This window comes from Hemitrygon akajei, chromosome 7 (genome assembly GCF_048418815.1).
Source record: "Hemitrygon akajei chromosome 7, sHemAka1.3, whole genome shotgun sequence".
NCBI lineage: Eukaryota > Metazoa > Chordata > Chondrichthyes > Myliobatiformes > Dasyatidae > Hemitrygon > Hemitrygon akajei.
This window is the reverse complement of record NC_133130.1, coordinates 146,764,913-146,786,432: the sequence shown is the minus strand read 5'-3', so window position 1 is coordinate 146,786,432 and position 21,520 is coordinate 146,764,913. Positions and strand designations below refer to the sequence as shown.

The following is a 21,520-nucleotide window of genomic DNA, read 5'->3' as shown; positions in this document are numbered from 1 at the left end:
AAATCAACACAGCACAAAACACACACCACTGGGAAGAATATTAAATCAGACATTGCACAATTTCACTAAAAGCCACATGCTAGATTCCTGTCAGATACTTTGCATTCAATACAAAGCCAGTATTACTCCAATACAATCATTTTTCTAAGTACTGATATGACCTGTTATGTGATGCCATCAATTAAATGAGCTAGACTTTCCAATCAATCACTATCTGTGGCATGCAAGGGCCTGTCATACAAGCTCAGGACCAAAGTAGTGGAATTGCTTTTCTCATTTTACTGGCTAGTGTAACAGGAAAGTAAAAGGGAACAGAGATACTGAAGGGAACCTGCCCCTGCCAAAAGGATTATATTCAACACTTTCTAGAAAAGAGCAATGAATTCAAGAGAATAAACAATCCCATACTAAGAACCTTTAGATAACCCCATCCATATTTAATGAGGTACAATTGTTTGTATGTTAATCAAAATAATAATTCTTCACTTTTGCCCATGATATGAAACCAAGTAAGAAATTTGCAAGACTGATTGTTTATCCTAAGTAATCAGTTCTGAAAGGCAACCTAAAATTACTTATTTATGCAGATGAATTCAAAGATTATTATCAGAATTTATGCTGTATATTAGCATAGGTTCAAAGGTTCACGGATCATTTATTATCCAAGTATGTAGCCATATACATAGAAACATAGAAAATAGGTGCAGGAGTAGGTCATTCGGCCCTTCGAGCCTGCACATCTGAGATTCGGCCTCACCAGATAGCCATGAAACAAAGAAAGAACATGAAAGTCACTCAGAGAGAAACACCAAACACACTCCCCCCTCACACACACATAATAAAGAGATTCCATTCATCAACTCCCAAATCCCCCTCCTCCTGTACTGAACTCAACAAGGACATCAACCCCTTAAACCCCTCCCCTTGCACAAAAAAAGGGAAAGGAATGGGTGAAAAAACACAGAATATAAAAAACATAAGTTTGAACAAGTCCACAGACCATAAACCCAATAGAGATTCCATAACGCAGAACCACGGTAACATCATCGAAAGAGGGACACCAAATGAGAGGCACAGAGCAAAATTTTAGTCTTCAATTAAGTTTCTAAATGGACTCCTGGTGAAATCATCACACGCGTTCAAATGAGGCACCAGGTGCAAATAAGATTCATTGGTTCCAGGGCTATTATATCAACCGAGGAAGCCACTACACCCTCAACGTCAGAGGCTGATCATTGTTTGGAGACAAAGCAATCTTGTGCAAGACTCCAATGCAGTAGCATAATGTCAGACAGCTGCACGTTGACAGCTGTATTTGTACCTCTGAGTATGTGGAGAACCCTAGCATACTGTGAAATTACTGAATATCAACACAAAACACGCAAGTTTATCCTTGCATGTTAATCATGAATAAGAAGTCCTGTTACTCAATAATCTTTGGGGAAAAGAGTGCCAGGTACGAACAGCTTTAAGTGAAGCAGGGAAAGGGAAGACTCAACAGCTTGTTTCTGTGCTCACAAATTCTATATAATTTTTCCTTCCATATAGTCCTAATTACAAGAAGCAATCATAACAGGATGTGCTCTGACATTTATTGAGGATGTGCATCACAATAAAGATTGAAAGATAGCAAACATTTAAATTATTTCCATTGCAGGTGTATTTTTAAATAATTGTAAAAGTTTATTAACTGCTGTCTTACTGGAAAATTAAGATAACTGAAGAAAATATTTTACCAGGATCAACCATGTACAAATAATGGAAACAGTTGTTTTGTAATGAAATTAATAAGCATTTTGGGGTAAAGCAATATTTTCAGCAACAGACTCCAGTTAGAGGCAAGGTCTCCACTCCAGGGAATTGAGTATAAAGTCTAAAAAGACACTCCACTGCAGGACTGAAGGGTGTTGCTATACTTTAGAAGATTAAGATGTAATTGTCCCCTCAAGTGGTTGTAAATACGTTCATATTCTGTCTTAACACTTGGTATCTTTGTGTTGTCGCCATATTAATCATTCTGTCAAAACCACTAAACTCAATGTTTTCTGTGCAAAGATGATGGCTCAGTTTTGTGTATGATAAAGGTATTTCATCTATATAACCACAATTGGCTGTGAATTACTTTGGGTCTCCATAAAGCTGAAGTGTAAAGTGCATTGACTGGCTGCATTATGGCCTGATATGGGAACACCAATGCTTTCAAACAGAATATCCTACAAAAGGTAGTGGATTTGGGCCAGTACATCACAGGTAAAGCCCCCCCCCCCCCAACCATTGAGCACATCTACATGAAATGCTGCTGCAGGAAAGCAGTATCAATCATCAAAGATCCTTACCACCCAGGCCATACTCTTTTCCCACTGCTGCCATCAGGTAGAAAGTACAAATGCTTCAGAACTCGCACGGACAGTTACTATCCTTCAACCAACTGGCTCTTGAACAAAGGAGGATAACTACACTCATATGCTCCCACAAAAAAATGACTTCACCTTAAGGACTCTTTATCCTGTTATTTTATGCTCTCATTATTTATTGCTATTTATTTATATTTGCAGTTGCAGAGTTTGTTGTCTTCTATGTTCTTGCTCTTTCATTGATCCTGTTTACAGTTACTATTCTATAGATTTGCTGAGTATGACTACAGCAAAGAGAATCTCAGGGTTGTATGTGGTGACATGTATGTACTCTGATAATAAATTTTACTTTGAACTTTCTTACTTTGCAAAGCACTCTTATCAATGGAGCCAGAGAGAACGACAAAATATTGATTTAGCCACAGTGTTAGAACACAAAGTGGGACATGGCCGTAAATGAGGGAGAGAGTCCAAAAGAAATTGGAATCATAAAGGGATTTTTTTTTAAAAGCATTAATTCTCTAAACAAAACTGTGCATTGGAATGATGGATGCATGTAGAAGCCCATCGAGATCAACTTGTAACATTTGGAATGGCATGAGATACCAGAAACTGATGTTTGGAAGAGTTAATATTATTTGCATTACTGCTTCCAACAGGGTTTCTAAACAGCTGGAAGGAATTTTTTTTTTTAAATCACAATGTATAACTAAAATGTTCAATCCAATTAGAATGCTTGATGGGCTATCAGAATGAAATATGTAACTATCAGATCCAAAATAGGAAGTCAGTTCATTACTTGTTGGGTATGATGCTCATTTGAAGAAACAAATAGAATTGGATGAGTACATAGAGCACTACAGCACAGTACAGGCCTTCACCTACCTTAAAACTTTAAGATCAGTGTAATCCTTCCCTCCTACCTAGCCCTCCAATTTTCTATCATCCATGTGCCTATCTAAGAGTTTCTTAAATGTCCCTAATGTATCTACCTCTACCACCTTCTGTGGCAGGGCATTTCACCATTCACCACTCTGTAAAAACACACCTCTGACATTCCCCTATACTCCCCTCCACTCTCTTTAAAATTATGCCCCCCTCATATTAGCCATTTCCTTCTCAGAAAAAAGGTCCTTGGCTATCCACTCAATCTATGCCTCTTATCATCTTGTACACCTCTCATCCTCCTTCACTCCAGACAGAAAAGTCCTAGCATGCTCAACCTCAAGTTCAAAGTCAAATTTAATTGTCATTCAACCACACACATGTACATAGCTAAACGAAACAAGGTTCCTCTGGGGCCTAGGTGCAAAACACACTACATACAGTCACACAGCACATATCATAATGATAACACATACAGCCACAAAAATAATATTTGCACAAGTCCGAGTAGCATGGCCTGAAGATTAATGGTGCATTAGATGTTATCTTGGAGCCACATTTCCGCAAGAACAAGTACACAGCAGTTCCTCATCTCACACTGTGTCAGCCACAGATGGAGGGAAATCAGATTCCAAGTGTGAATCTAACCAGAGTTTTTTTTTTAGAGCCGTTATATTATCTTGTTGCTCTTCAACTCAACTTTGAGGCATCTATGGACATGAACCCAAGGTCCCTCTGTTTATCCACACTGCTGAGAATTAATAATAAACATTTTAGTAAATTGATACCATATATGATCCTTTCTTCTGATTTGGACACAGACAAAGAAATGCTTCTGAAATCAAAGCAATCACTTAAATGAGGGAAGTGAGCAAATTTCTTGATGATATAAAACTAAGCGAACCAAGGGAAGGATACAAAATGACAACTGTAGCATATAAAATAAATAAAAGATTTAACATGAAAGAGAAAGTTAAAATAAAAAGGGGAAACAAAGTTAAACACTGCGAAGCATTTAAAAATCCATTATTAATTAAAGATAATAAAGAAAAGCAAGTGCTGGCTTTCAAAGGAATTTCAGTGTAGTTATACAACAGGAAGTTGAATATCCATCAGTTCATATTACAAGAAGGTTAATATGCAAGAGTAATATTGCAGTAATTACAGTGCTGGTGGGACAAAGCTTAGAAAATTTTGGTACATTGCAATACATAGTAATAAAACCTGTGAATTACAGCAAGTTAAATTAAATAAGTAGCACAAAAATAGTGAGGCAATGTCCATTCAGAAATTGGATGGCAGAGGGGAAGACATTGTTCCTGAAACATTGAGTATGTCCCTTCAGGCTCTCTGATGGTAGCAATGAGAAGAGACATGTCTTGGGTGCTGGGGTTCCTTAATAATGATGTTCGCTTTTTAAGGCATCGCTCCTTGAAGATGTTCTGAATACAACAGAAGCGAGTGTCCATGATGGACCCAAGTCCATAACTTTCTGCAGCTTATTTTGATCCTGTGCAGTGCCCCCTCCCCCATACCAGATGGGGATGCAGCCAGTTACAATGCTCTCCATAGTACTTCAGTAGAAATTTGCGAGTGTCTTCAGTGACATACCAAATCTCCTCAACTAAGAGTTAATGTATCAGATCAGCAACTCACCAGAAACTTTCTCTTTCCATGAGTGCTGCCTACACATTGAATATTTCCAACGTTTTCCATTTCAATTTCAAGCATCCATTTGTTTTTTAAATTTCAAAGTTCCGCTTCCACTTCTTCAAAGCTTCAATTTAATGTCAGAGAAATGTATACAATATACATCCTGAAATGCTTTTTCTTAAATGATGATATGCTTAGAATTAAATCAAAAGATATTACAACAGGCTGATATTAAACCACGTGATTCTTCTCTGGATTGATGTTTGACCTGACTATCACAAGTTTTGATTTAAATAAAGCTATCAATTATTATCGCTTCAACATTAGTTTTCAGAGCATACCATTAGCTGCAGTGACGCAGAGCTAATCTTCACCAAGCTTCACAATACAGGTGGTTGGAAAGCTGTTGAGAGGGGAAGGCCCTACACCTTGTTCTTATGCAGTGTCCTAGAGCACAGGGATGAAGAGAAAACAATGCAAGTAACAACAAAGATTAAGAAACTCCATTCATTGAGCTGATGAAATGCTGCCAGAAGAAGAACCTTGCAATAGATATGAAATCAGAAGGAAGTGAAGGAGGTTCATGGTGTTCACATTATATTTCTATCACTTTCAAAACGAACCATAAGAATTTTCCTGTACGATCACTGGCCACTTTATTAACTATCTCCTATACCTAATAAAGTGGCCACTGAGCGTATGTTTGTGGTCTCATGCTGCTAGAGATCGTCTGCTTCAAGGTTCGACATGCTGTGCATTCAGAGATGCTCATCTGCACTCCTCTGTTGTAATGCGTGGCTACTTGTTTAGACTGTCACCTTCCTGCTAACTTGAACCAGTCTGGCCATTCTCCTCTGACTTCCTTAATTAACTAGGCATTTTTGCCCACAGAACTGCCACTCGCTGGATGTTTTGTTTTGTTTTTCATACCATTCTCTGTAAATTCAACAGGCTGTGGTGTATGAAAATTCCAGGAGATCAGCAGCTTCTGAGATATTCAAACCACCCTGTCTGGCATCAACAATCTTTCCTGGTCAAAGTCACTTAGATCTCATTTCAGAATCAGGTTTATTCCCTTCTGCCGCTGGTGTGGGATGGCAAGTCTGTCGGGACCCTGGGGACTTGTGGAAACTGTGTGGTGATTTCTTTTGAACTTATAGTCCTTTAACATCTTTGGACTATTTTTTACTGTGTCCATGGTCTGTTTTTTTTTTATCAATTATGCTATTGTTTGCACTGTTGTAACTATATGCTGTAACTATGTGGTTTTGTGCAGGTCTTGTAGTTTTAGTTTTTGGTCTTGTTTTGTCTGGTGGAATTGGAGCTCCTTTCCTGGGAACGCGCTAAGACGGTAGCGTGATATTAATACGCAGCAGCCTCTCTGGACTCTGGATTGGGGATTGCCAAACGTTATGTGGATTTTCTGGTGTAGTCTGTTTTGTCATATGCTTTTGTGATATCATTCTGGAGGAACGTTGTCTCATATTTTAACCGCATTGCATCTGAGGTTTCTAAATGACAATAAACTGAATCTGAATTATCATCAGCATGTGTCGTGAAATATGTTAACAGCAGCAGTTCATAATATAGAAAAAGAAAAGATAAAATAATAACAATAAATAAGTTAATCAATTACAGTACATGTATACTGAATAGGTTAAAAATTGTGTAAAAAAAGAAATTATATAAATTTTAAAAAGTGAGGTAGCATTCACGGGTTCAATGTCCATTTAGGAAAGGGATGACAGATGGGAAGAAACTGTTCCTGAATCACTGTGTGTGTGCTTTCAGGCTTCTATACCTCCTACCTGATACTAACAGTGAGAAAAGGGCATGCCCTGAGTGCTGGAGGACCTTAATAATGGATGTTGCCTTTCTGAGACACCGCTCCTTGAAGATGTCCTGGGTACTTTGTGTGCTAGTAGTCAAGATGGATCCGACTAAATTTACAACTCTCTGCAGCTTCTTTCGGTCCTGTGCAGTAGTCCCCCCACCCCCATACTAGACAGTGATGTAGCCTGTCAGAATGCTCTCCATGGTACAACTATAGAAGTTTTTGAGTGCATTTGCAGACATACCAAATCTCTTCAAACTCCTAATGAAGTATAGTCGCTGTTTTGCCTTCTTTATAACGGCATATATTGGGAACAAGTTAGGTTCTCAGAGATCTTGACACCCAGGAACTTGAAACTACTCACTCTCTCCACTTCTGATCCTTCTGTGAGGATTGGTATATGTTCCTTCATTTTACCTTTCCTGAAGCCCAGTCAGCTCTTTCGAGGTACTGACGTTGAGTGCAAGGTGTTGCTGTGACACTACTACACTAGTTGGCATATCTCGCTCCTGTACAACCTCACATCTCCATCTGAGATTCTACCAACAATGGTTGTATCATCAGCAAATTTACAGATGGTATTTGAGCTATGCCTAGCTACACAGTCACGGCTATATACAGAGTAGAGCAGCAGGCAAAGCACACACCCCTGAGGTACACCAGTGTTGACTGTCAGTCAGGAGAAAATATTGTCACCAATCCACACAGATTGTGGTCTTCCGGTTAGGAAGTTGAGGATCCAATTGCAAAAGGAAATACAGAGGCCCAGGTTCTGCAACTTCTCAATCGGGATTGTGGGAATGATGGTATTAAATACTGAGCTATAGTCGATGAGCAGCATCCTGACGTAGGTGTTTGTGTAGTCCATGTGGTTTAAGGCCGTATGAAGAGCCATTGACATTGCATCTGCCGTTGGCAAATTGCAATAAGTCCAGGTCCTTACTGAAGCAGGAGTTCAGTCTAGTCACGACCAACCTCTCAAAGCATTTCATTACTGTCGATGTGAGTGCTACAGGGCGACAGTCATTAAGGCAGCTCACATTCTTCTTCTTAGGCACTGGTATAATTGTTGCCTTTTTGAAGCAAATGGGAACTTCCGCCCGTAGCAGTGAGAGGTTGAAAATGTCCTTGAATACTCCAGTCAGTTGGTTGGCACAGGTATTCAGAGCCTTACCCATTACTCTATTGGGACCTTCTGCCTTGCAAGGATTCACCCTCTTTAAAGACAGCCTAACATCAGCCTCAGAGACAGAGATCACAGGGTCATCATATGCAGCAGGGGTCTTCACAGCTGTAATTATATATTCTCCCTATCAAAGTGAGCATAGTCGGTGGTGTTGAGTTCATCAGTAGTGAAGCTTTGCTGCCATTAATGCTATTGGGTTTCACTTGTAGGAAGTAATGTCTTGCAAACCCTGTCAGAGCTGTTGTACATCCGATGTTGACTCCCACCTCATTTGAAATTGTTTCTTCGCCCTTGAAATGGCCCTCTGCAAACAAACGTGATTTTCTGGTACAGACCTGGGTCACCAGACGAATGCCACATGACCTAGCCTTCAGCATACGACGTACCTCCTGGCTTGTCCCCGGCTTTTGGATTGTGAATGTACAGCAAGTCTTTGCAGGCACACACTCATCCACACAGGTTTTAATGAAGTCGGAAACAGCGGCAGCATACTCATCCAGGTTCAAAGATGAATCTCTGAATACAGTCCAGTCCACCAATTCAAAGCAGTCCTGGAGGCACTCCTGTGCTTCCCTTGTCCATACCTTCTGGGTCCTCACTACTGGTGCTGCAGTCTTCAGTCTCTGCCGATACTCAGGGAGTAGAAGTACAGCCAGGTGATCAGACTTTCCAAAGTGAGGGTGTGGAATAGCACGGTAAGCAATTTTGATGGTGGTGTAACATTGTTCCAGTGTGCTGTTTCCTCTGGTATTGCAAGTGATCTGTTGATCTTAATTGCTCAGTGAGTTTTTTTTTCAGACTGGCCTGGTTAAAATCCCCCAAAACAATGGTGAAGTTGTTAGGGTGCACTGTTTCATGCATGTTGATCCCATTGCTCAGATCATCTAAAGCCTGACTGACAACGGCCTGAGGTAGAACGTATACCGCCACCAAAATGATCCTGGAAATCTCCCGCGGTAGATAAAGAGGATGGCACTTAACTGTTAGATATTCCAGGTCTGGTGAGCAGAATTGGGACAGCACTGATATACTTGTGCACCAAGAGTTGATCATGAGGCATACTCCTCCACCTCTGCTTTTGAGAGACTCTTTTCTTCACCATTCTGATGTACAGTCTGAATACATGAACCTCTTGACCATGTCTGCATACTTTTATATAAGGAGTTGCTACCATATGATTGACTGATAAAATATTTGCATTAATAAACAAGTGTACAGGTGTATCTAATAAAGTAGCCACTGAGTGTAGAGTCTCAATCAATGCCAAAATAAAAAGAATATCTGCTTATTATCAACCCTGCACTTCATGGAACCTTAGGTGTGGGAAAAATGGATGCTTTTATTTCTCAAAATGTAGTAGTGACCAAAAAGATGACTGTTAACTGCTTTGGGAAGTCCAGAGATTGCAAATGAGATTACAATTGAGCTTTTCTCTCTGTAATTCTAATACATCATACAGATAGTAGATAACTGCCTGTGTGGACACTGAATATTGACTAGAAGTTCTAAAGTTCAAAATAAAAGTTTGTATACATTACCAGAAACTACCTTGAGGTTCTTTTTTTTCCGCAGGTACATACAGAAGTAGATAAAGTAGAACAGAATTTTCAAAATACTATACATAAATAAAGACTGACAAACAACCAATGTGCAGAAGTTGAGAAAATGTGCAAGTAAAAATAATACTGATAACATAAGTTGTGTAGAGTACTTGATGGTCTGTAGGTGTGTAGGAACAGGCGCTTTGCAAATACATGACTCCTCTGTGGAGAGAGTTAAGTGCACCAAGTTCCTGGGAATGCACATCACAGATGGCCTCGCCTGGCACGTTAATATCATCTCTGAACAAGGCGGCACAGCAGCGTCTCCACTTCCTCAGGGGACTGAGGAAAGTGAGGCTCCTCTCCCACCCCACCCCATCTTAACTGTATTTTCTGGAGCACCAATGAGAGCTCCCTGACAAGTTGCATCACCGTCTGGTATAGGAGCAGCCAAGCATCAGACCGGAAATCCCTACAAAGTTCTGTGAGAACAGCTGAGAGGATCATTAGGGTCTCCCAACCATCCATCCTAATTCTACCATTAGGCAGGAGACTCCGATTCATAAAAACAAAAATGGTCAGAATGGGAAACAGCTCCTTCCCTCAGGCCATTAGGCTTCTGAACTCCCTGCCGCATCACATTCAAAGTGTCACCGTTTAATCTGTACCTTACAACATTTAACTTATGTGCTTTAGTTTGTTTAAGTTTATTCCACCTGCAGATTTCATCCTTACTTTCATAAATTATAATGTATTGTGTGTTATGTGTATGACAGAGATTTACATCCTGGTTCAGAGAAACGTTGTCTCATTTGTTGTGTATATCCTTAAAACGACAATAAAATTGACTAGATTTTTCCCCACAATATTGTGCCAAACTAACTAAGTATTAATCAAATGCCCAATTAAACTCATCCTTCTACCTATATATGTCCATATCCATTTCCTGCACATTCATGACTCTTCTAAGTGCTTCTTCCACACCTCTCTCATATTTACCTCTACCACAACCCCAGGCAGTGCATTCCAGGCATCCACCATTCTGTAAAACAAAAACATCCCCCATGCACCTCCTTTGAATTTATCCCCTTGTCTTAAATGCATGCTCTCTATTAGACATTTCAATCGTGGGAGAAAGACTGTCTATTCCTTTCATAATTTATTAGCTTCTATCAGAGTCACCATCAGCCTCTGTCACTCCCAAAAAACCCATGTTTGCCCAACCCTCCTTACAGCATATGCTTTCAAATCCAGGCAGCATCCTAGAAAACCTCTTCTGCATCCTTGACATCATTCCAATAATGAGTTTGTAAAACTGCAGCATAACCCCCAACTTGTTGAACTCAGTTCCTCAACTAATAAGGGAAAGCATTCCATACGCCTTCTTTACCACCCTATCAGCCTGTGTAGCTACTTTCAGAGAGCTATGGTCTTGGAACCCAAGATCACTTTGCGCCTCAACACTGTTAAAGGCCTTACCACTAACAGTGTACTGTCTCTTTACATTTGATCTCCCAAAGTGTAACACTTCACATTTGGCCAAATTAAACTACATCTGCCATTTTTCCACCTATAACTGTGACTGATCCATAGCCTGTTGAGTCCTTTGGCAGTCTTCCACACGATCCACAACAGCGCCAATCTTCATTTTGTCTGCAAAATTACTAATCTGCCCATCTACATTTTCATCCAGGTCATTTACATGTATCACAAAGAGCTAAAGTATCAGAATAGATCCCTGCAGAATGTCACAGACCTCTAGCCAGAATCAGTCTCAACCACTACTGTTTGTATGAATCCAATCAATTTACCATAGATCTTATGCATCTTAGTCTTCCAGATGTGCCTTCCACGAGGGAGCTTGCCAAATGCCTCACTAAAATCAATGTAGAAACCATCCACACCCAACCTTCATCATCTCCTCAAAAATCTCAATCAAGTTCATAAGGCACAACTTGCCCTGTAGAACTCCATGTTAGATCATGGTTTTCCAAATGCTCTTAAATCCTATCTCCAGTAAATTCCCCCATCACTGACATTTGAGATTCACCAGTCAATAATTTCCAAGATTATGCCTATTCCCCATCTTGAATAACGGACCAACATAAGCTACTCACCAGCCCTCTGGAATCTCATCTATGGCTAGAAGGGGCACAAAGATATTGATGAAAGCCCCATCAATCTCACCTGCTTCAACAACCTTGGATATATCCCATCAAGCCCTACGGACTTAACCATCTTTACATACTTTAACAGACCCACCACTACCTCCTTCTTTATCTCAAAATCCCCTTGCATATTAGCACATTCACATCAGCACCTCACTCGCCTTTACACTCTTCTTAGCAAATACTCACTTAGGACCTCATCCACATTTCTGCCTCCAAGTACATTTTCTCCTTTATTCTTGAGAGGTCCTACTCACTCGAGTTACTCTTGATGCATGGAAACGATGCCTTGGGATTCCCTTTAATTCTGCTTGCCCAGGACTTTTCACGGCCCCTCCTGTTTTTTTTATAATTCCCCGAGTTCCTTTCTGGCTTCTTTCTAATTCTGTCTGAGCTTAACTTACTAAACCTTACAGACTCTTCCTTTTTGTTCTTGACCAAGTTAACTTTTGACATACTGTACACACACAAACAGCTGGAGAAACTCAGCAGGTCAGGCAGCATCTATGTTGTGAAATGAACGGTTGATGTTCCAGGCTTAGACCCTTCATCAGGGCTGGAAAGAAAGTAAACGAACAGAAAAAGTATAAAAGGGTGGGGGAAGGGGAGGAGCATGAGCTGGCTGGTGATACGTGAATCCAGATGAGAGGGAGACGGTGAGGAGGAGGGGTTGGGAGGTGATAGGTGGAAGAGGCAAAGGGCTCAAGACAGAATCAGCTAGGAGGAGACTGTAGATCTTGGAACGGCCACAGTGGGATTCTGCGCTACAGAACCAAAAGGCACAGGTTTAAGATGAGAGAGGGAAGTCTGCCCTTTAACATTAAGTATGAACAGGATAAGGGGAGTTGTTCCAATGAGTGGGGTGAACGACATATGATCATTCTCCCCTCCTTGGAATTACTATCAGTTTCCATACAATTACATGGGCTTTTCTGCTCTGGTGCCTTTTTCATCCACTCTACCAGAAAAGCCTCATTAAAATGAGGCATCAGCAAGGAAACAAGCAGCTGATTGTGGAGCCTACACCCACCACTAAGCACCAACCCATGCTGATGTCTCTGCATTCCCGTCAACTCACCATACCTACACACAAGGGGCAATTTACAGCCACCGATCAGCCTACCTTTGGAATGCAGGCAGAAACCACATTGACCAGAGAGGTCAATTGGCACCTAGCAGAAGTCTATTTGGTCACAGGGAGAGCATGCAACCTCTGCGTCGACAGCAACAGAGATTAGGATTGCAGTAAGGCAGCAGCACTTACCAGCTGACAGGTGGCACACTCCCCGTGACAACCTACCTCACTGGAATCAGACAAACCCTCCACATGCTGGCTACAATACAAATGTGCTACCAACTAGATTACCGTTTCTACAGGCTCTATCCAACAACGTGTAGCAGGAGAGCAATAATTTTTAAACACAAGAAATTCTGCAGACGCTGCAAATCCAAAGCAACACACACAAAATGCAGGACAAACTCAGCAGGTCAGGCAGCATCTATGGAAATGAACAAATGGTGACATTTTGGGCCAAGAACCTTCTCTAGGACTCAGTAACTTTGCTAACAAATTTAAGCTTTAGCATTAATATGTAAAAGTTAAAATTTGTGACGTTAAATTACAAGTAAATGACATTAAGATTATCTGATGGGTTAAGTGGCTTTTGTTAATAATCCTATTAGCAAAAAGAATCAAAAGAGAACAAATATGCAAAAGTGAGAGGACAGGTTGCAGTGTTGTGCATTGTCTTCAAACTTATATAGAAACGTACAACATTGAAATCAATTCTTCAGCTCAAACAGTCCATGACGACTAAAATGCTCATCCAAGCTAGACCCACTATCTGAATTTGGCCTATTTCCTTCTAAACCAGGGGTTCCCAACCTGGGGTCTACAGACCACTTGCTTAATGGTATCGGTCCACAACATAAATGCTTGTTCTAAACCTTTCCTATTCATGTACTTGGCCAAGTATCTTTCAAAATATGTTCTTATACCTACTTCAATCACTAGAACCTCATTCCATATACATACCACCTCCTGTGTAGAAAAAGTTACCAAGTTCCTATTAAATCTTCCCCTCTCAGCTTGAACCTATGCTCTCTGGTTCATGATTCCCCAACCCTGGGTAAAAGACAGAGCATTCATCCCACTTATATCCCTCATGAATTTATATACCTTCTGTAAGATCTCCTTGTTGTTTCCTACATTCCATGGGGGGGGGGAGTGGAAGAAATGTCCTAACCTACCCAATATCTCCCTATGATTTAGTACCTCAAGTCTTGGCAACATCCTCAAATCTTTTCTGCAATTTTTCCAGTCTCATTCCTATAGCAGGGTGGTCAAAACTGAACACAATATTCCAAGTGCAGCCTCACCAGCATACTGTACAACTTTTTATTTTATTGAGATAAAGCATGGAATAGGCCCTTCCGGTCCTTTGTGCCGTGCCTCACAACCCTTCAATTTGTCCCTAGCCTAATCAGGGATCATTGGCAATGACCAACTAACCTATAGCCCAGTATGTCTTTGGACTGTGGGAGGAAACCCACACGGTCATGGGGAGAACATACAAACTCTTTACAGGCAGCAGCAAACTGCGTACTTACCTGCCAATTACCACACTTATTGCTCTTAACTGATGAATGCCAGCATGCAAAAAGCTTCCTGTCTACCAATGACTGCTCTTTCAGGAAACATTGTTCTCTCAGCTCCCTCTGTTCTACAACACTCTCCAGGGACCTGCCATTTACTGTTAAAGTCCTACCTTGATTTGACTTTTCGGACCTTGGACTTACCTGAATTAAATGCAATGTAGTATTTGTATTAATCCCCTAAGTAAGCAAGTCATCATCAGTTTAGAATATTAGGTGACTTGAAACAATATCATAATATTCAAATAAAACTTAGCCAATAGGCAGTACTATTGATATCATTCCAACGCTCTAAGAAAAATGTTAAAATTTGTAAGAACTAGATGTAAGGTGGTATTTCAACCTCTCCCCTAATTCTCTGTCCTGTAATATCAAACTACTAATTGTTCAGCTAAAAAGTGCAGATGTTAAAGTAAAAACATTATTCATATAATCTTTTGTCACAACCTCAGGACAAAATGTTATAGCCTTAAAAAGCACTTTGATCTGCTTTTTAAAAAGTGTCAATTAACTTGGCATTAGTACAGAGTCCAATGGAATTAATAACCAGGCAATCTGGGTTTTTTTGTGATTGAGGTCTAAGCATCAGCCACAACACTAGACAGTAAGCATGATCTCAGTTTAACAAGTCATTTGAAAGACAGAATATTTAAGAGTACAGCGCTCTGCGGTACCTAATCAGCACAGATTGTGTGCTGGAATCTTGGAACAACAATCATTCTGCTGGAGGAACTCAATAAGTCTAGCAGCAAACCACAGGTGAAGAGAGCTGCCAACATTTCAGGTCAAAACCCTGCATCAGGAGTCCTCAGGCAGATAATTTATTGCCCCAAATTCCAACCACAGCAGTTTCCTGCTCAGATATTGAAAAGGGAGCAAATTCACATCCCTTTGACTAAGAGGTAAGAATTCCCATCAACTGATTCACAACTTAAGTGCTAACCATAAAGCAAAGTATATTACAAGGTAACTTTAAACTACATCATCACCAGTAAAGACTAAGCTGTCCAGTGAATTAATTGATATAACTAAAATGAACATAAAATAAAAGAAAGAACTTCTTCATTAACACATAATCGGTGTTGGCCGATTGCTAATAGCTGGAGGACAGCACTGACTGCGCTCCGTTATGGATAATTCAGTACGCTAGAACCTGTTAAAAATTCAACTCTCTTCTCCCACTCCCCATTTCCACGAGCCCGAAGCAGGCTGACATACGACTCTCATTAGTTTCACATTTTTGAAAACAACTCGAAGTGTCGTCTGGTAATAAACATTTTTTCTAGGAGACACAATTTATTGGTACTGAAGCAGCCTTGCTAAGAACAGAAACACACGCATACACACACACAGAGTTTGGATTTAACTCAGCATCCACTAGCAACGGTTGTCTGCTGAAACCTCACTGTGAAATTGAGAATGAATGTATACTTAAGTCCAGAGCAAATCTGCAAAATCCTTAAATGCACCCGTGACCATGTCACTGGTCTGGGTCCAGCTACGAATCACGACTGCTTGATGAATAGATGTGCTCAAACATCTATTATTGGAGCAAGAAACATTTGGAGCTAGATCCAACAAATTGATTATTTTTTTTAAATTTAGGTAATTTGTAAATGCAATCGTAGTACTGTATTCCACCGATACATATACACAATGAGTATGTGGTCAAAAGAATAACAATGTTGCTTCCAGCTTAAAACTCTCTGCTATAATGTAACCAGCAGTAAATGCTTGTATTGCCAGGCCCAATGAAGACAGAACTTCAATGCAAATAATAACTACTGCCTTTGGACTTTAAGCAAAACAGAACGTCGATACGCTGAAATAATGCCCATGCTGTCATAATAAGCCTCCTATCCTGCCGAAACCTGAAAGCACCGGTATAAGAAGGCAACAGTGGTTAAACCCCCCCGCTGGCAGTCAGCGGCTGCGGGTAGCAAGCGGCACAAGGGTGGTATCCTCGCCACTTTTGCTTTTGCCGGCTGGCTCATCGTTCACTCACCGGGCTCCGGCGTTTCAGGGTGATGTTCTTCCACAGCAAAAGGTGCAGCTGGTGTAGGAAACCCATGGCTGCTGTCTGGAAGGAGAGGAGAGAGAGCGAGCAAAGCGCAGCGACCGGCGGCTTCCAGCTTTGCACCCAGCGTCTGTTGATTGACAGCGGCGGCTCTCCCGGACCGCACGCGCGTGCCTTTCCGCGGACCGAACGGGTGAACGGAGGGGAGGAAGGCAGACACGACCTCGGCAAACCCGGCTCGAGCGCGGCAGCAGCTGCACACCCGCGCGCTCTCCCAGCCGTCCGGCCGGGTGCGTGTGTGAGCGCGCGCCGCAGGCATGGACGCACGTCCTCCGCCGCCGGCCGGCGGGCGCGCGCTCGCGCGCGCCACGGGATCTGCGGCGCCACAAGCCCGACCGCGAAAGCTGGGCTGGTGTGATGGGTGTATCTTCTGGGCGAGACCGTGATGCGTGTAACAAACACCGGCCCATGCACTGACGCCTCATGCCTGATGGAGGAGGGAGGGGAAACACTGCAACGGCTCAGCAGGTCGAGCAGTATCTCCGGGGACAAACGATTCGGCTCCACGATCTTAAAGCAGATTTGAGAAAGTTGGAGATGAAGTGTTTGAAGTAGTCATCCTGCCATGCCTATAGCGCCTCTACTTAGAAGCTTAATGAGATGGGTTTGACATATCACCAAATACTATAATACACTTGTACAGATACATTGTTAAAAATACGCTAATTGGTTGCGCCGTGGCCAGGTACCTCAGTTCCAAGCACAGAGGAATGAAAGAGGATGAAGAGAATAGTGGATACAACCCCGACCAGCTCGGGCACAATCCTCTTCACCACTGTAGCTACATCAGGTACAGTATCTATTCTCAAAGATTCCCACTCTTCTTGCTGCTACCATCAGGCAGGAGATACAGAAGCCTGAAGTCCCTTGCTACCAGCTACTGGAACAGCTGTCAGGTTCTTGAACCAGCCTGCACAGTTCAAATCCCATCTCAGCAACAGGATACAACAGACCACCTCTTGTACCACCATGGACTTACCTCTTACTGTGTCTTTTCAATATACTAATCTCGTTTTTTCTTCGCTGTTTGGTAATAACTTATATATAACATCAATGTTCTGTGTGTTGTCTGAACCATGTGCCTGTATTGCTGCAGACTTGCTTCAGTATTTACCAAGGAAAAGGATATGGAGGACCAGGAAATCACTGCCAAGTGTATATATATGATTGAGTGCTTAGAGATCAAGGAGGAGGAAGTGTTGGGGCTCCTAATAAGTAGTTAGGTGGATAAGTCCCCAGGGCTGATAGGATTTATCTCAGGTTGCTGAAGGAAGCAAGAGACGAGATTGCTGGGGCCTTGACCAGTATCTTCATGTCCTCTCTAGCCATAGGTGAGGTCCAGAAGACTGGTGAATGGCTAATATTGCACCTCTATTTAAGAAGAGAACAAGGGAAATCCTGGGAATTATAAATTATTGAGTCTGACATCAGTTGTAGGGAAATTGCTATAGAAAATTCTTAGCGATAGGATTTATGAGCATTTGGCCTAATTAGGTAGAGCCAGCAAGGCTTTACATGGTTGGTCATGTCTTAACAACTTGATTAAGTTTTTTGACAAGGTGAAGACAAGTTTTTTGATGAGGGTAGGGCAGTGGATGTTGTCTATATGGATCTTAGTAAAGGCGCTTGACAAAGTCCCTCATGGGAGGTTAATCCAGAAGATTAAGATGCATGGGGTTCATGGTGAATTGGCGGTTTGCATTCAGAACTGACTTGCACAAAGAAGACAGTGAGAGTAGTTGAAGGGACTTGTTCGAGCAGGTGGTCTGTAATTAGTTGAGTTCCACAGTGACCTGTGCTGGGACCTCTGCTGCTTGTGATGTATATAAATGACCAGGATTAAAATGTAGATGGGTGGGTTAGTCAGTTTGCGGATGATACCAACATTGGTGGAGTTGTGGATAGTGTAGAAGAATGGCAAAGAATTCAAAGTGATATAGATCAATTGCAGATATGGGCTGAGAAATGGCAGATGGAGTTTAACTCAGATAAACGTAAGGTGTTGCACCTCAGTACGGCAAATGCAAGGAGACAGTGCACAGTTAAAGGCCTTAACAATGTTGCTGAGCAGAGAGATCTTGGAATCCAAGTCCATACTTCCTTGAAAGTGGCCTCGTGGGTCAATAAAGAGGTTAAGAAGGCTTTTATTAGTCGAGGCAAAGTTCAAAAGTCAGCAAGTTATTTTGCAACTTTATAGATCTCTGGTTAGGCCACATCTGTAGTATTACATACAGTTCTGGTTGGCCCACTATAGGAAGGATGTTGAGGCTCTGGAGAGGGTGTTGAAGAGGTTTACCAAGATGCTGCCTGGTTTAAATGGCATGTACTATCACGAGAGGCAGGATAAACTTGGATTGTTTTTTTCTGGAGCGCTGGAGACTGAGGGGAGGTCTGATAGAGGTTAACAAGATTATGAGAGACATAGAGTGGACAGAGAGTATCTGTTTCCCAGGGTTGAAACGTCTAATAGCAGACATTGAAGGTGAGAGGTGGTAGGTTCAAGGGGAATATGAGAGGAAAGTTTTTTATTCAGAGAGTGGTGGACACCTGGTATGGTAGAGGCTTTTAAGAGACATTTAGATAGGCACATGAATGTGAGGAAGATGGGGGGATATGGACATGGTGTAGGTAGAAGGGATTGGTGTTTGGGTATTTTGATTAGCATTTTAGTTGGTTCAGCACAGCATTGTGGGCTGAATGGCCTGTACTGTTTATGTTCCAAGTTCTAAATAAGTTTTTCTTTATATCTTTCCCTCTTGTACTTGTGTATGTGACAATGAAGTACAATATATACTCATTCCATTTACTGCCACTTGGTCCTTAGCCTAATATGTCTTGGTGATTCATGTGTGAAGTAGTGTGGGTTTTTATCTCCAAATGTATTTTCCTTTAACAATACTGTACAGACTAGATGTGGGAAGAATGTACCATATCTATGGCTGGAGGATCCAGAACCTCTGGAGTGACAAGCCAGGGACTGAAGGCTATGAGCCTAACATTAGAGTCATAGGAAGTACAGCACAGAAACAGGCCCTTTCACCCACATAGTCTCTGCCCAACCATTTAAACTGTCTGGTCCCATTGACCTGCAGATGGGCTACAGCCCTCCAATCACTTATTATCCATGTACCTATCCAAATTTCTCTTAAATGTTGAAATGGAATTTGCATGCACCACTTATGCTGGCAGCTCACTCCACACACTCATAACCCTCACAGTGAAGATGTTTCCCCTCACATGCCCCTTAAACTTTTCACCTTTCACTCTCAACCCATGACATCTAGTTGTAGTCTCACCCAACCTCAATGGAAAAAGTCTGCCAGCATTTACCCAATCTATACCCCTGATAGTTTTGTATACCTCTCTCAAATATCCCCGTAATCTTATATGTTCCAAGGAATAAAGTACTAACTTATTTAATCTTTCCTTATAACTCAGGTCCTTCAGTCCCAGCAACATCCTTGTAAATTTTCTCTGCACTCTTTCAACCAAAGGAGTTGAATGACTTCAGACCTGTTGCCTTGACGTCGCACGTGATGAAGACCATGGAGCGGCTGATAATACAGAATCTGAGGCCACAAACCAGGCACGCCCAGGATCCTCTTCAGTTTGCGTATAAGGAGAAGGTGGGAGTGGAGGATGCTATCACGTATTTGCTGCACAAATCACTCTCTCACCTAGAGGCGGTCAGTTGTGCTGTGAGGATTACATTCCTTGACTTCTCTAGTGCCTTTAACACCATCCAGCCCAAGATCTTAAGGCACAAACTAACGGAGATGGGAGTAGACTCTCACATGGTGGATTGGATAGTGGACTACTTGACAGATAGACCTCAGTATGTGCGGTTGGGAGACTGTAGGTCTGACACGGTGGTCAGCAGCACAGGGGCGCCGCAGGGGACCGTACTCTCTCCGGTCCTGTTCACCCTGTACACATCAGACTTCCAATATAACTCAGAGTCCTGCCATGTGCAGAAGTTCGCTGATGACACGGCCATAGTGGGGTGTGTCAGGAATGGACAGGAGGAGGAGTATAGGAAACTGATACAGGACTTTGTGATATGGTGCAACTCAAACTACCTGCGTCTCAATATCACCAAGACCAAGGAGATGGTGGTGGACTTTAGGAGATCTAGGCCTCATATGGAGCCAGTGATCATTAATGGAGAATGTGTGGAGCAGGTTAAGACCTACAAGTATCTGGGAGTACAGTTAGACGAGAAGCTAGACTGGACTGCCAACACAGATGCCTTGTGCAGGAAGGCACAGAGTCGACTGTACTTCCTTAGAAGGTTGGCATCATTCAATGTCTGTAGTGAGATGCTGAAGATGTTCTATAGGTCAGTTGTGGAGAGCGCCCTCTTCTTTGTGGTGGCGTGTTGGGGAGGAAGCATTAAGAAGAGGGACGCCTCACGTCTTAATAAGCTGGTAAGGAAGGCGGACTCTGTCGTGGGCAAAGTACTGGAGAGTTTAACATCGGTAGCTGAGCGAAGGGCGCTGAGTAGGCTACGGTCAATTATGGATAACTCTGAACATCCTCTACATAGCACCATCCAGAGACAGAGAAGCAGTTTCAGCGACAGGTTACTATCGATGCAATGCTCCTCAGACAGGATGAAGAGGTCAATACTCCCCAATGCCATTAGGCTTTACAATTCTACCGCCAGGACTTAAGAACTTTTTAAAAGCTATTATTAATGCTTTTTGAGATAGTGATTTAGATGCATATCATATTTTTTACTGAGTTAAGTATTGTATGTAATTAGTTTTGCTACAACAAGTGTATGGGACATTGGAAAAAAGTTGAATTTCCCCATGGGGATGAATAAAGTATCTATCTATCTATCTAATTGACATCTTTCCTGTAGGCTAGCGACCAAAACTGCCCACAATGCTCCAAATTAGGCTTCATAAATGCCTTACACAGCCCCAACATAAAATCCCATCTTCTGTATTCAACACATTGATTTACAAAGACCAATGTGCCAAAAGCTTTCTTTACGACCCTATCTACCTGTGATGCAGCTTTCAATGAATTATCAACCAGTATTCCCAGATCCCTTTGTTCACCCACACTCCTCAGTGCCCTACCATTCACAGTGTAAGACTTACCCTGGTTGATCCTACCAACACCTCACACTTCTCTACATTAATTCTATCTACTACTT

The 21,520-nt window shown here is 41.8% G+C and overlaps 1 protein-coding gene across 2 annotated transcripts in view; it reads right to left on the bottom strand.

Annotated features, from left to right (window-relative positions):
- Positions 1-16,586, bottom strand: part of abca2 (ATP-binding cassette, sub-family A (ABC1), member 2) — a 519,276-nt gene extending 502,690 nt beyond the window's left edge. For both annotated transcript variants that reach the window (XM_073052214.1, XM_073052215.1), the window contains exon 1: positions 16,282-16,586. In XM_073052214.1, coding sequence (XP_072908315.1) covers positions 16,282-16,347 — 66 coding nt within the window. In that variant the 5' untranslated portion in view covers positions 16,348-16,586. The remainder of the gene's footprint in view (positions 1-16,281) is intronic.
- Between the last annotated feature and the right edge of the window lie 4,934 nt (positions 16,587-21,520).